Source organism: Arachis ipaensis, chromosome B2 (assembly GCF_059453495.1).
Source record: "Arachis ipaensis isolate K30076 ecotype BB chromosome B2, ASM5945349v1, whole genome shotgun sequence".
Taxonomy (NCBI): Eukaryota; Viridiplantae; Streptophyta; class Magnoliopsida; order Fabales; family Fabaceae; genus Arachis; species Arachis ipaensis.
Genome location: NC_142437.1, coordinates 114,448,181 through 114,464,816, shown reverse-complemented (window position 1 = coordinate 114,464,816; position 16,636 = coordinate 114,448,181). Strand labels below are relative to the sequence as shown.

The 16,636-nt window shown below is 29.9% G+C and overlaps 1 protein-coding gene and 1 long non-coding RNA gene across 2 annotated transcripts; both read right to left on the bottom strand.

Annotated features, from left to right (window-relative positions):
• Positions 1 to 986: 986 nt before the first annotated feature.
• Positions 987 to 2,738, bottom strand: LOC107628516 (zinc finger protein ZAT9). Its single transcript, XM_016331159.3, has one exon. The coding sequence runs from the start codon at positions 2,514 to 2,516 to the stop codon at positions 1,227 to 1,229; it is 1,290 nt and encodes a 429-aa protein (XP_016186645.1). The 5' UTR covers positions 2,517 to 2,738; the 3' UTR covers positions 987 to 1,226.
• Positions 2,739 to 9,693: 6,955 nt separating this feature from the next.
• Positions 9,694 to 10,924, bottom strand: LOC107627774 (uncharacterized). The gene is made up of 2 exons (XR_015905198.1): positions 10,565 to 10,924; positions 9,694 to 10,201 (listed from the first exon to the last, which is right to left on the bottom strand). It is a non-coding gene; the product is annotated as an uncharacterized LOC107627774 (long non-coding RNA).
• Between the last annotated feature and the right edge of the window lie 5,712 nt (positions 10,925 to 16,636).

Genomic DNA, 16,636 nt, shown 5'->3' with positions numbered 1-16,636 from the left:
AAAGAGTATAGGAAATGAATCATATGTCATTTATTACAAATTTAATGAGGGAGACTGAAAGCTTGCCATAAAGAATCAAAAGGCCTGCCTCAGCTAGATACCTTGAGTCACGCCCAACTAAGCCAAAATAAATCAAACAGCAAATAATAAAATAAGGGATCTCTTTGCTTTATTGTTTTCACAACACCATCTTCCCATAAATGGAAAAAATGGAAAATTTAATGAAAATCAGACTCAATCACCACCATGCTCTTGCTCCCATTAAATCTTTCTGATTCACTTAGTAATAATATCTACTACTCATGAAAATCTCTGAGAAAAGGTTTGAAAGCAGCTAGAAGTGGGAAAAAATGATGAGAGACACTTAAATTTTATTTTGCAAAAAGAGAAAAAAAGAAAAAAAGAAATAAGAATCATGTTCATGAACTGTACAATGACGGTGGTCAGAACTCAGAAGTGGAAACTACTTTTCTATATTAATAAGATAATCAGGTTTTATAAACTTCCTGTGATAATGACATTGTTATATAAATCTGATTTAATTTTAATATTTACAAGCAATGAATGGGTACTGGGTAGAACAGTTACTTGGTATTTGCTTGGTGGCTAAAACACTGTCCACTAAAACACGCATGCTTTTGCCAATTCTTTTCCATAACTCCATACCAAAGCTAAGAATAATACAATAAAATAAAAGTAAAATAAAACAAAAAAAACTTTAATATATGTCATCTGTACTCATTTCATATATTTATTTAATCATTAATTTAATCAAAATCTCTAAAATAAGTCTTTGTTCAGCATGAATATCCCAGAATTCCATTCTACTATTAAATTATATTCAAAGACAAGAAAAAAAATTTAGTTAAATATGACTAACACAACAAGTATGAAAAGAGTTTGAGTTCAGTTCTTAGTTGATGGATATTCTAACTCCAAGGTCTATCTTACATGAACTAAGCCATAGCAATTTTAGAAGAACTGAATTAGAGTTAGAATCAGAAGAGAATGATAATTGATATTGAAATTATTAAGTAAATAACAACTATAGAGTAAACCATATTACCCCAATTAGCTGTAACTGAACAAATCTAAAAATTGTTCTTGAGAAGAGAACATAGAAAAAAGAAAGAAAAATACTGAACCAAAACTTTTTAGTACCTTTTTGGATCAATAACAACCAAGATAATCATCATAATTATCATAATTATCATGAGAAAAAACTTTCATCTAGGAAAAACCTTCACCGGATTCACAAACTCTGCATCCGAAACCGCGGAATCCTCGAATTGGCTCGCATCATCTTCTTCGGCCGGGGCAGGGAGGTTAAGATCTATGAAACTCTCTCTTCCAAGCTTTGAGGAACTAGCGGTGGCAACCGCGGCCTTGGAGGCAGCGATTGCTTCTGCTTCTGCTTTTACTTCTGCTATTGCTCTGGTAGTGATAGTGGGAGTAGAGACAGTAGTAACATGAGTTCTCTTGTGTCCACCGAGAGCTTGACCGGAGGCGAAAACTCGAAAACAAACGGGACATTCATGGATCTTCTTGTTATTGTTATTGCCACCATTGTTGTTGTTACCGTTTTCTACGGAAGCCAAAGCAGAAGAAGCAAAAACTTCATTATTATTGTTGTTAACATTCTCATCAGCGTGATCCTCTACCACCATGAATTCAGAATCATTATGATTGTTGTAATCCATTTTCATCTTCTTATGACTCGCTCTATGGCCACCCAATGCTTGATAAGACCTAAAAACTTTGTTGCACGTCTCGCATTTGTACCTTCCTCCTCTCACCTTATTCGACTTCGCTTTGTTCTTCACAACCTCATACTCATCACTCTCTTCGCCTTCGTCCTCTTCTTCCTCCTCTTCGTCTTCGTCCTCTTCGTCATAATCTTCTTCTTCCAGTTCTTGTTCTTCTATGTTTATGTTGATCTTGTGATTAATCTTCCAATTGTTACCAGTGTCACGTGACAGCATCATGAGCCATAATGCGATGTCTTCTTCGGTGGTTGCATCGGAAGCCGAACTCGCTGACTCGTTCTTGTTGTTGCCGTTACCGAGTTGGCTCAGTTTCACCTTCTTGCTATTGAAACCATCACCGCCGCCGCCGAGTTTCCACGCTCTTTTGGATCTTTTCTTCGTTACGTTCTTTGAAGACTCCGTTTCGCTCTCTCGATCTTCTTGGAGTATAACCGATCCGGTGTCTCCGGCAGCCACGAACGAGAACTCAGGATCCGCGATCCTGAAGCTTCTCTTTGGATTCTCCCTGAGGCCATAGTACAAGCTCGTATCGTCTTCTTTTCCGAAATAAGATGACGACGACGCCGATGGTGAGAGCGGAGTTGACGACTCAGCCTCGAAGCTGAGTTGAATTGCAGGCGGCGACGGCGGCGGCGATTCGTTCGGCTTTGGAGGGACGTGGAGGTTCATCATGTGAGACCTCATGTGTCCCCCCAAAGCTCTTCCATTAGAGAAGTTTCTGAAGCATAACTTGCATTTGTGCTTCTCCATATTTGAAGAAGAAAAGAAAGAAAGACAGAATGAACGAATCAAACGAAGAAGAAGAATAAGAAACAGAGCAAAACAGAGAGAGGCGTTCGTTTTGTTCTGTGTTCTGTTTCTCTTTTTTTTTTCTTTTCTGTTTTATTTTGTTTATAAGCACTTTTTTGGATCTGTGTTTGTTCTTTTTATATGTTGTGTGGGGAGTGTTTTTTTTGTGTGCGTAAAAAGAGTAGGTGCAAAGCATTCTTCCACTTAAGGGAGATATATATACGAAAAAAGGGTTCATAAATTATTATTTTTTTTCTTTTTGTTTAATAAGAAAGAAAACAAAATTAAAATATGGATTTCTTTTCTAGAAATGTTAGGAGACGAGAATTTTTTTAGCAATATTAACCTTACACTTGTACTCAATACTTTATTTTTATTAACTATACCTCATATATATTAAAATTAATTATTAATATAAAATAAAAATTAAAATATAAAACGTTTTATATTGTCATCAATTATATATATTACTTTATGCAGTACATTAAAATTAAATTTTTATAAAATATAATTTTAATGACTAATTTTAATATATAGCATTATTCTTCTATTTCTCTCTTCTGAATTTGTAATTTTGTGATTTTTTATTCCTCTTAGTCCTTTTAGGAGGTGGTTTCAACAAAAAAAATAAATAAATAAATAAATAAATAAAAACAACAACGCCACCATGAAATTGATGCTTTTTCTTTTAATTTTGTTAAGTACATGTAACATGCGAGACTTACCCGTTTTCTATTAGTTTTAATTAATTTTATTTATCCTTTTAGAATTATATTCTTCTCACTCAATCTCTCTTTTGCACCTTCAAGGCAGCAACTTTCATTCTTTGTTTATGTTTTTTCAAGGTCAATTTCCAAATGCCCTTTTGTACTAATTCAAGGTAAGTTTTTCTTTTCTTTTATTATTTTTTAAGATTCTGACTTTTTAGAAAAAGAAAAATATCAAAATCTCGATCTTCTTCAGGATAAAATCTTGAAAATTCGTAAGAACTTTTCCTCTTATAGTTATTTCAAACACTAAAAATTTAATTTAGTGGGATTTTTTTTTTCAAAAAAAAAATGGAAAGGGTATTTTAAGAAATTCACAACTTTTTTCAGCTTAAACCAGTGGCGTGCAGCTTGCTTGTCCAAGTCAAGAAAAAAAAAACTGCACTTTTGTTTATAGTTTGTTGTAACGACAAAGCCTTAATAAAATACTTAGCAGAAAGAGAAGGATTACAACTGATTATTAACATTACCTGGCTGTGATGCGTTACACGTAACTATCATCATATATGCCTTTTGTGCTTTTCAGTAGGTAACCCACTGGTTAATGTCATGGTTTTAACTCTTAATTATAAAATTGACCTTAATTAATGAAGCGAAAACCGAATCAACGTGTTCGTGTGTGTTTTTAAATCAGTAATTGTTACCAGAGTAGCATTTTTATTTCTCTGTTTTAGTTTGATTCTGTAATCTGTTATTTTTGTGGCGATGATAATTATAGAGTGCCAATTGTCAGCGTAGTAGATTTTGCTTGTTGGATTGTTCTTTAACCCAGATTTTATTTTTAAAATTGATTCAATATCTCTTCTAAATTAAATTTATATTTTAAAATAATTTTTAAAATTTAAAAATTTAAAAATTAGTGACAAGACGCAGTTAATTAGTTGTATAGAAAGATGTAGATGATTCCAACCACAATGATAGGATTGGATATGGATAAAATCTCAATGCCAATTAAATTTAAAATATTGAATAGAATCAAATATTTGAATATTTTAGACTTTGATATGATTTAATCCATAAATTTCTAATCTTTCTAATTGGATAAAAATAATTTTTAGTCTTTCTAAAAAAAATATTTTTTTATTCTTTTAAATATATTTATTTCCAAAATACTATTAAACTCTATTTTTTTAAATAATAAAAATAAAACAACCAAACATATATGAATAATAATAAAAATAAAACAACCAAATCTAATTATTCAATTATGTTATAGTGTTTAAGTGTTTTTTTAATTTAGTTTGGTTTTCAATTTGCATTGCACTCTTGGAATTTCATATATTAAAACTTGTATTATTACTTGGTTGTTGTTGTTTTAATTATTTATAATATTTTATATTATTTAATTGAATATGCGAATTTACGGATCAGATTGGATCTAAATTTATTAGCCCCTACTTGTTATGATTGTTTTATGAAATTGGAAAAAGAATGAAAATGATATTTTATTTGTGATTAATTTTTTTGAATTTTTAGTTTAAACATGTTTTGTTTTGACATTAATAAAAAGTAGTTTTAAGATTTACAATGTCATTTGATTTTTTTTTTCTATAAGATTTTCAAAATAGTAAATAGCTGAGTTAAACAATTTTTTAATATGAAAACGAGTAATTGAATATTTAGCATTTTTTTTTACAATCAACCATGCTTAACTCATACTTAGCATTGGATCATAAATGTGAAATGCTTAAACTCATACTTTATATAGAACACAAAAAAAATGTGCGTTAGTTCAGTGCTATAAAATAAAATCTTACTCTTATTTAATATCATAAATAAATTGGGATTCAAATTTTGGTCATGCTTATGTCTCATTTGTTATCCTACCTAAGTAGTTACTAATCTCAATCAAATAATGAAAAGTTAAGATATAGTTAGGGAATTTTTTAGGGGACCCCTTTCTTTTTCTTAAATAAAAAGTTTGGGGTGGATGATAATGGTGTTTTAGCCCCTTAATTTTGGATCTTAGTTTGAAATGTGTGATGGTAATGAAGGGTGAGGGAAAAGGGTAGGGAAACTAATTAACTACCCTATCTTTGAGAATGGAGTATTGTATGGGATTGGTGGAAGTAAATGCCGTTTTGTTAGGGTTCAATAGACTCAGTCCCTTCCTTCATATGCTAATAGCTACTCTCATAGTTATTTATTTATAATTTTATAGGAAGAGTTTTAAGTGTACCGAAAATACCGGTATTCTAATTATTTTAACCGTTGATCTGAATTATAAAATTATATGTAATATATATTAATTAAAATCAACGGTTAAAACAACTGGAACACGGGTACATTTGAAATTTTTTCAATTTTATATGTATTAAAGTTTGCTTCGTAATGCTTTCCCCACACTCCCTTCACACAAACAACAACACAGCAAAATTGCCTTTTTTTTTTTTTCATTTTTCTTTTTTGTTTTTCAACCTATAGACGCGGTCCTTTCCTTCTTCATTTTTGGCACTCAATTAATTGTAATTTGTTGATTTCATTAATTACACCTTGTTAATTAATAAAAACTAAAGAGGAAAAAACAAATCAACTTGGTCATGAAGTCATGATGGTGAAGAATGCCGTATGCATTGTGTCAAACCTCTTTGCTCTATTTTCCTGTTTTTTTTTTTTTCAAAAGAAAAAAAATGATTAAATAAACGCATGAATCATTTGAACTTTGGCTACATTAAACATAAACGCTAAAATTAGGGTTTGTTTTAAAATGCGTGTTTTTAAAAATGTTTTTAAAAATAAAACTGATTTCAATATTTGAATATAAATTTATCTTCTTCAAAATTTATGACTGAATAAAATATTTTTAAAAAATTGATAACTTCTCAAAAAATAATTGATCTTGGATTATTGATAAAATCTCTTCGAATTCAAAATTAAAGTGTTACAAACTTACAATAGATATAAATTTTAAGACTTTAAAAATAAATTTAAATTCTGCATAGTAAAAGTCACAAAAATAAATTTTATAAGTAAAAAAATTACGTGATATACCCAAAAAAGTGTGCACCATGCCAAGATGATTGTTAAACTGTTTTGAATATGAATAGGTCAATAAAAATCTGCATCTAAATAGGACCTCGTTGTCTTTGTGCAAATACCATTTAAGTAAATGTAGTCATTTAGTTTACACTAGTACTGTGATAGTGTATTTAATTTATTGCCTCAGACTTCTTTGGTATGAAAATGCATTCAATACTTTAAAGTCAAGAAGAAAGTTGGGAGTTAGGACTTTGAGAAGACTGACGACTCAGAAGTGGGTTGGAAATAATTATCTTGATTTTAACAATTTGTATATAAATGAAAACAAAATGCACTTTTTAAAAGAAAATGTATATTTCATTTTTATACGTAGACTTCATTCTATAATTATTATATTCATTTTTTAACAATGTAACCGATGATTTTTATGGTTATTATTACCGATTTAATAACCAAACAAGAAAGAATTAAAGAAATGTCTCGATCATAAAGAAAGTTATTAAAATCTTGAAATAAAACTTATATGTAAAGTATGAAATGTGAATACATGAAAATCACATGGTAAACATGAGTTTCTTTTACAAGTACGCTTTACTACTAATCTATATTAAAAATTATGTTGGTATTTTAACTCCTAAGTATAGATCTATAATTCTATATAGATTCATCTAAACTTAACATGTTTAAATTTAAAACATTCTTAAATTTCACATTAAAAAACGAAATTCTCCCTTTTAAAAAGGTTTAAGCCCATCCCCTTCCTTTCAAACATAAATATATAAGTCACGAAAAAAACATAAATATATAAGACTCATAATTTTTATATTAATTTATGAAATTCTACACTATTTCTTTTTTAAAAATGCATAAGTAAATTATTTTACTTTATATGTTGTTTAATAATTATTCTTATTTTAATACAAAAATTGAAAGCTTTTTTTTTTTGGGCTTAACTTTCATATATTACATAGACAATTTTTTTTTACTCAACGATCTAATATCTTGAACATCTTATAAAATAAATATATAATTGAGTGATGGCCTAAAATTTTCTTATACCATACATGTATATCAATTAAGCTCTTTTTTTTCACTATTGTATATATAACATTATTCTTTTGCAATCTTCATCTTCATGTTTGTGCATACTAGAAATCTGGCATTAAGAAGCAGATTCTCTTATTTGGAAATTTTTATTTCGCTATGCTTAGTATTTTAGCATAATTTTTTTTCACGTTGGGCCTTCTTGAAGTGGTCCATTGCTAGTTGGGCTATAGTCCAATTTGTAAACAGCATGCTCTTTTTTTTTTTTTTGGTCAAGAAACAACATGCTCTTAAGATAGCAGTATAGTAGCTATCAAAATTGAACTCATAATTAATTCGGTTGCTATAAAAATATTTAAAAATTTTTATTATTATATTTTTAAAATGTATTCTTACGACACAAATTTGTTAAATCTATAAAATAAAAATTAAATAGTAAAAATAAATCAATGCATTTATAATTTAATACAATATCTATATATATCATATAAAATTATAATAGAACATTGTTATTGAATGATAATAAAATTATATGATAATTTTAATGAATTCATTTATATTATGTATGGTTGTTGGCATCATATATAGTAACAACAAACTTAGCCGAGTGTATAAAGTGAGTAAGGTTATAGAAGAGGTTATTGGTTAGTATCTCAATTTTTGTTTTTGAATTTCTTAAAAAGGATTCGGTTCACAGACTTGGCTAGGGTTCAATTATCTTTGCCTTGCAATATCATATTTGAATTGGATAATTTTTTTAGATAATCCAATCTGGTTCAATTTTAAATGGTTAAATTAGATTGAATTTGCAATTTTTTTTTGACAAACCAATCTGATGCAAATTTAAACGGTTGAATTAGATTGAATTTATAATTTTATAAATTAAAAAAAAATTTAAATATACATAACAAGTTTTAATATCAAATCTTAAATAAAAAATAATAATATAAAAAATCTAAATTGTATCTTAAAAAATCAATATAATAATATAAAATAGAAAATAAATTATAAATTGATTAAAATAAATAAATAAACAAATCTTATTTTGAGTTCATAAAATAATCACTAAATAATAATAATATATGAATAAAATAAAAATGTATAATAAATTGAACATATTATAAGTAAAATTTTAAATGTAATAGTAAAATAATAATATTATATCACATTGTCCGATTTTAGATTAGATTGAATTGGTTTTGAGAATTATATTTAAAATCCGATCTTATCCATACATGTAGTTTGGCATAATTAACATCTAATAAAATATAAATTAATGAAATTTTAATTGATCTTCGGTTTGAACATGAGTAATTTAATTTAGATCAGTTTAAATTTAAACACTTTAATTTCATTATGTGAACTCGAACTTAAAACTATAATAATGAAAAATTTAGATATTAGATGTGTGAATATGTGATGTAAGTGAGTAATATAATGTGTATGTAATGTCTAAAATTGGATATTGTTCAAACCATTCTCCTAATAAAAAAAAAAAAAAACCTTTGAATGGAGGAGGTGTAGGGATGGAAATAAGTTAGATTAGGCCAAACTTCACTTTTAATAAGCTAAGCTTGACTTGTTATTGAATTTGGCCTAGTTGAAGTGTGATAAAAAGTCTGATATATATCATTTTTTATTAAAATAAAAAAATAAAAAATATTTTAAAAAATTAAAAAAATATTTATATACAATATATTAAATTTAATTCGTATAATAATATCTAAATTTTTATAGTATTTAAAATATAAAGAAATATTTATAATAAAGTATAATAAATTTAAAATTTTTAATAATTATTTTAATTATAAAAAATTATTTTTATATTTTAATAGGTTCAGACAGATTTAACAAACTTATTAAATTATTTTATGAAGTTGGATTTGGTCTATTAATAAAATTAAATTTTTAAATTAGTCTGAATTTATAAGTATTTTATAACAGATCAATCATACTAAATGCAGATTAAATTGTAAATCTTTAATAGGTTGTCTTACCTATTTTCCCTGAGTTGAAAAGGGAGGATTAAGGAGGAGGAAGAAGCAAAATGGTCCATTAATTATTCCATTAATATCCATGCACATGTATATTGCAGCAAGTTGCAAAAATTCGGTTTTGAAATACATGCTCATATGCCCCTTGCTAATATATTAAAATTTAATGGAATTAATGATAGGTTAAGAAAATATCAAGGTTACGAGAATCAGACCAGTTAATAAATCAGTAAAACAATTGGTTTAATAGTCTGATTGGGGTTCAACCGAAATTCAACCGGTTTAATTAAATATTAAATAAAATTATTAAAAATTAATATATGTAATGCTTGATCATTATCTAGTTGTTCTATCTTCAAAAATAAAAATTTTTAATTAGTAACAACTACAATTTACAAACACAAATTTACACAAATTAAATACAGTTACAGTCAATGACTAAATATTGATTGTTGAACAGATTTACAGAATTTCTAATCACATCAAGAAGCAAAGAATACATGCAGCACCAAAAGTTCAAAACAGAAAATTATCAATTACATTCGACATCAAAAGTTCAAAAAACAAATTCAGAAGTCAGAATCCAAACAATTAGACAATTAAATCAACAATTAACAATCAACAAAATTAATAAGTACCACAAAAAATTAACAAAATTATTTTAAAAGAGTTAATTCAAATTGAAAAGAAAAGTGAACCTGAACAAAATCACTAAATGAAGTCAATCAAAATACAATGGTTCTCAACAAGCAACTAGAGAGGGCTAATTCCATAATTTCTAGCCTTGAAGATGCCCACAGAATTATGTTGTAGTTGCGGATCATTTTGTGGCTGTTCCATCTAAATTCAAAATGACAGCAATCTAGAATCCAGAAAAATATATCAATCCATATAACTCATACGACATTCATTCAACATAATTAACAGAGCATAATTGAATTTAAATTTTAAACCCCAAAATTCAACAGAGCAGAAATCAACAAAACTCAATATAGCCAAATCCAACATAGCAGAATTGAATTTGTATACCGAAATTTAAAATAAACAAAATTGAAAAACAAAACAAGAATAATTAACAAAATAAAAAAAATTAATTGAAAAACAGAACAAGAACCCATGAACAACCATGAACTCAAATCTGTCCAATTCATACAGTTTTATCACCAAATAAATGAAATTAATTGAAAGAAGGAAAAGATTGAAGTACTGACTATTGAGTACTCACCACGGGAGAGGCCGAGAGCATAGAAGGTCAGACTGTCAAAGCCAGACGTCGACCCACGCTTCGGTGACGGTGACAGTTCGGTGCCGACAACAAGCTGACGACCACGACGACGCCAACACGGTGATGCTTCGACCCGCGACGGTGGCCTTCGACCTCGATTCGCGACGGCAACCTTCGACCCGGACGCGACGGTGACCTTCGACCCACGACGGTGATGCTTTGCTCCGGCGTTTGTTGGAGGTGACGGTGGTGTTTGTACTTTGGAGGAAGAAGGTTGAAGAGAGACTGAGAAAGTTAGGGTTGGGACTTGGGAGTGAGTAGAAGTCTTCAAAGAGAAGTAGAGAACTGATGCTTCAGTCTTTTTTTATTTTTTTTCCTTTTTTTTTAAAGCAGCGCCAAAACGGCACCGTTTCGTGGCTTGGGAGGGAAAACCGGTACTTGCTAAAACCCGGCCAATTTGACTGGTTCGCCGGTTAACCACAGATTTGGCCGGTTTTTTTACCGATTTTTTGCAAGACGATTTTGTAGGTGGATCGGACCGGCTAATTGACCGATTTCTGGTTAACCTAGTTGAACCGGCCGGTCCGGTCCGGTTTTCATAACCTTGGAAAATATACATTATGTGCATGCATCTATATATTAGAAGTTTGGATTATTATTACTACTTGACCTTAGTACTTTTATTTCATGATAAAGCTAAGCCAAGGCTTCGCGAGGATGGAGATTCTGAAATTTGTTTTTATTAGCTAAATAGTTGAGTTCATGTTTCTTATTTTATTTTTGGTACTTTAATATGAAAGGAAAAAGATAGGAACCTAATTAATAAGGTTCCTATAACAAACTTCCACAACTATTATTTGTATATTTTATTCCTTTAGATGAAACCTAACTATTATTCTTATGTTTTGCATCAGTTAAACCGATTGTTGTACTCAATATATATAATGTAAGATGTTCAAAGGAACTGTTACAATTCTTAAATATTATTGAAGAGCTTATATATAAGGTCAGTAGGTGCTACATAATGGACTTCTCTTCAGTAAGGTTTTGAAGGGAATTGCTCATCATTGTCATCTTTTTAAACTCCTGTTAAACTAAAATTATATGTATGTGTAAAATAATTGTTCATATTGTTGGAATAAATTGTTTTATAATCCAGATTATTTATATTAAATCACCAAAAATTATATATATATATATATATATATATATATATATATATAGTGTCAAAGCATACATGAGTTGTCTCAATTTTTTTCAACTAAAAAATTTCTATATTTCTATTAGGACGGTTGAATTGCAACTTTTCTAATGAAAAAAAAGTTGCTGAACTAACTTTGGTATGTTGAGGATCGACTCTGAAGTCACTATTTATATTTAATTTGAGCATGACACCTATTAAACCTTAAAGTCCAAATAAAAATAATATCTAAAATCCAAAAGATCATATCTGTTTTTATTCTCATTTGATTTCAAATAAAAAATAATTATGACTTATTCAATTTAGCATTTATAATAATAAATGAGATCATCGTTTTATAAATCATTTAATTTAAAATAGCATAATTTATATTTATAATTAATATATTTATTATTCACAAACAAATTAAAAAATTAAATAATTTCCTAACACAGACCACAGACCTCTTTGTTAGACTAAGCATTATATGCAGATGCAAACAAATTGGTGAGTTTCCTCCTTATTTTTACTGTGGGAGTGTTGGTGAAAGATAATTTAAAAGATCTCACTCGAAATTTATACTTCTCTTATATTTTTTAAATGTAAGAAAAAACAGGTTCTGCCAACCCAATATGAAAGGCAAAAAAAAAAAAGTTCTATCAGTCCAATATGGAAGACAAACAACGCATTCAATCACTTATGCTTTATGACCAAAAAAAAAAAAAAATCACTTATGCTTATTTGTTTCTCAATTTCAATTTAGAAATATGTGGATTAGGATTACGTTCTATACTTCTATTTCAACTAGTAATATTTGGATTCTTGAATTAGTTTAAATATTATATATATTAAGGAATTGAGTTACACCTTGAAAGATAAGCATACAAGAAAAGTTTTATACTAATATACATGACATTGCACAAAGCTAAGATTAAAATAATATTACCCTTTCGATATTTCCATCCTTTTAAGTTAAGAGTGTGTCACAAAAAAGAACGAGGCTACAATATATCAAGAGCCTCTTGGTAGAACCGTCCTGCCTTAGTTCAAATTATAGGTGCCAGAAGAAATTGAAAAATGTTCAAGATTGATATTTTAGTAAAACAGAAAATTGTCCGGATTAATATTTTAGTATAAAATAATATAAAAAAATTTTAATAATATATTTTTTAACAATACATTATATGTACTTTCTTTTCTCCAAATATTAGAAGATAAGTACAAAGGTATTAACTTTTCAAAAAAAAAGTATGAAAAAAAATTAAGTTTTATTATGCTAAGACTTGTTAACTGTAATAACATTTTGATATATAGATAAAAAAATAAATCTAAAATTGTTAATTTTTATTTAATAAATAATGAATAAAATAATTGAATTGATGGTAGCCTAGACACTTTCATTTTTAATAATTAATTATCAGTATCTAAAATAAGGGGAATAGCTATTAGGACTGGCAATGGGTAGGGTAGGATAGGGTCCTAACCCTACCCGCGGGTTGAAAATTTTATTAAAGCTCTACTCTACTCTACCTGTGGGTTGAGAATCTCTCAACCCTAACCCTATCCGCACCCTAAAATTCTAAACCCTACCCTACCCTACCCTACCCGCAGAAATATCAAATTTTTCAAAGTAAATATAAAATTCAATCATTTCGAATTTTATACATATTAATAACATAAAAAATAAAAAATTAATGCTCTAAATTACTAAATTAACTAACTAGTTTAGTAGTTGTTTACTTATTGTAAGTCATTACATAAGGGAGGTTGTGGGTTCAACTCTCACTTCCTTCACTATATACCTAATTTTTAAAAAATGTGTTATATATGAGGTGCGGGTAGCCTACCCTACCCGAACGGGTTGGACCGGGTTGGATACCCGCGGGTAGGGTATGAATTGCCAGCCCTAAAAGCTATACAATTATAAAATGATTTCACCATTATTCTATGAATTTTTTTCTACATCTTTTAAAAAAACGAAAAAGCTCTGCATCCATGTATTTTTTACATGGTTGTTAACCAAGTAATTTCCTCCACACGCGCGTCCCCACCCCTCATTCATTTGTCATACACGCGCTACATATAACGTGTTGCAACCTAAAACTTTGCTCAACGTAAACCTTCTGCTGCAACTTAAACCTCCTGCTTTTCTGCTCGCGTTCTTCCTTATTGATCTACATTGCCTTCGTCGTTCTCCTCTGGTCGCGTTCATCTTTTCGTTTTCTTATTTCGATCTGGTTGCATTTATCTTCTTCCTATTCTTCTTCGTTTTCTTTTTCGATCTGCACTTCTGAATTGAAACAATAAATGACTCAACTTCAAATCAAGAGAGCGATTTAGATTACTCTTTTAAAACGAATCAAACTGACAAAGTTTGGATTATTCAATTTTGAATTAAATGGACGGAGGTGTACTGAATTGAATTGAATTGAATTGATAATATGTAAATTGTAGGCAGAGTTATTTGAATTTGATTTTATATAATGGATTATGTTTCATTCACTTAGTTCTATACAATTGTTTCCCCATGAGTACTGTGTTCGGTTCACCATAAGTACTGTGTTCGGTTCATTCTGCAGAAAGCTGTTTGAATTTGATTTTATATAATGGATTATATTTAGTTCACTCAGTACTATACAATTGTATTGTGTTCGTTTCACCATGAGTACTATGTTCGGTTCACCATGAGTACTGTGTTTGGTTCAATATGCACTATTCAAAACTCTTCTTCCTTACCTTCTACTGCTTCTTCACCAGAGAGAGAAGAAGGAAAAGACAAAAAAATACAGCAACAACAACAACAAAAGAATGATGATAGGGTTTCAGGGTTTAGGGTTTTAGGGTTTAGGGTTTATAGGTTTAGGGTTCAATGTACAGGGGTTCAGTGTGTTTCAAACTTTCGGTTCGTTTCGTGTATTAATTTCGGTTCACTGTGTTCATGGTTGAGGGTTTAGGATTTAGGGGTCTAGAATTTAGGGTTCAGGTTAGGGCTTTAGGGGTTTAGGGTTTACGGTAGGGTTTAGAATTTAGGATTTAGGGTTTAGAGTTTAGCATTCAGGGTTCATAGTTCAGTGTTCAGGGTTTAGGGTTTACGGTTTAGCGTTTAGGGTTCATAGTTTAGAGTTCAGGGTTTGGGTTCAGGGTTTAAGGTTTAGGGTTTAGGTTTTAGGGCGTAGGGTTTAGGGTCTAGGTTTTAGGGTTTTAGGGATTTAGGGTTTATGGGTTCAGGGTTCAGTGTTCAGGGTTCTAGTTTTAGTGTTCAGGGTTTAGGGTTTAGGGTTCAGTGTTTAGGGGTTCATAAATTTTTGGTAAACAGGAGAGCGATTTGGATTACTCTTCTGAAATGAATCACTGACAAAGTTTGAATTATTCAATTTTGAATCGAATTGAATGGAATGCAATTGCTAATTTGAATTGAATTAAATGGACGGAGGTGTACTAAATTGAATTGAATTGAATTGATAATATGTAAATTGTAGGCAGAGTTATTTGAATTTGATTTTATATAATGGATTATATTTCGTTCACTCAGTATTATACAATTGTTTTACCATGAGTACTGTATTCGGTTCACCATGAGTACTGTGTTCGGTTCACCATAAGTACTGTGTTCGGTTCATTCTGCAGAAAGCTGTTTGAATTTGATTTTATATAATGGATTATGTTTCGTTCACTCAGTACTATACAATTATATTGTGTTCGGTTCACCATGAGTACTATGTTTGGTTCACCATGAGTACTCTGTTCGATTCACCATGAGTACTGTGTTCGGTTCATTATGCACTATTCAAAACTCTTCTTCCTCACTTTCTACTGCTTCTTCACCAGAGATAGAAGGAGGAAAAGACAAAAAAAATACAGCAGCAACAACAACAAAAGAATGACGATAGGGTTTCAAGGTTTAGGGTTTTAGGGTTTAGGGTTTATGAGTTCAGGGTTCAGTGTACAGAGGTTCAGTGTGTTTCAAACTTTCGGTTCGCCCTATGTATTAATTTCGGTTCACCGTGTTCATGGTTAAGGGTTTAGGGTTTAGGGGTCTAGGGTTTAAGGTTCAGGGTTTAGGATTTTTGAGGTTTAGGGTTTACGGTAGGGTTTAGGATTTAGGGTTTAGGATTTAGCGTTCAGGGTTCAGAGTTCAGAGTTCAGAGTTCGGGTTCAGGGTTTAGATTTTAGGTTGTAGGGTTTAGGGTTTAGGTTTCAGGGTTTTAGGGATTTAGGGTTTATGGGTTCAGGGTTCTAGTTTTAGTGTTTAGGGTTTAGGGTTCAGTGTTTAGGGGTTCATAATTTTTTGGTAAACAGAAGAGTGATTTGGATTACTCTTCTAAAACAAATCAAACTGACAAAGTTTGGATTATTCAATTTTGAATCGAATTGAATGGAATGCAATTTCTAATTTGAATTGAATTAAATGGACGGAGTTGTACTGAATTGAGTTGAATTGAATTGATAATATGTAAATTGTAGGCAGAGTTATTTGAATTTGATTTTATATAATGGATTATGTTTCGTTCACTCAGTACTATACAATTGTTTCACCATGAGTACTGTGTTCGGTTCACCATGAGTACTGTGTTCGATTCATTCTGCAAAAAGCTATTTGAATTTGATTTTATATAATGGATTATGTTTCGTTCACTCAGTACTATACAATTGTATTGTATTCGGTTCACCATGAGTACTGTGTTCGGTTCACCATGAGTACTGTGTTCGGTTCACCATGAGTACTGTGTTCGGTTCATTATGCACTATTCAAAACTCTTCTTCCTCACCTTATACTGCTTCTTCACCAGAGAGAGAAGGAGGAAAAGACAAAAAAATACAACAGCAGCAACAACAAAAGAATGACGATAGGGTTTAGGGTTTATGGGTTCAGGGTTCAGTGTACAGGGGTT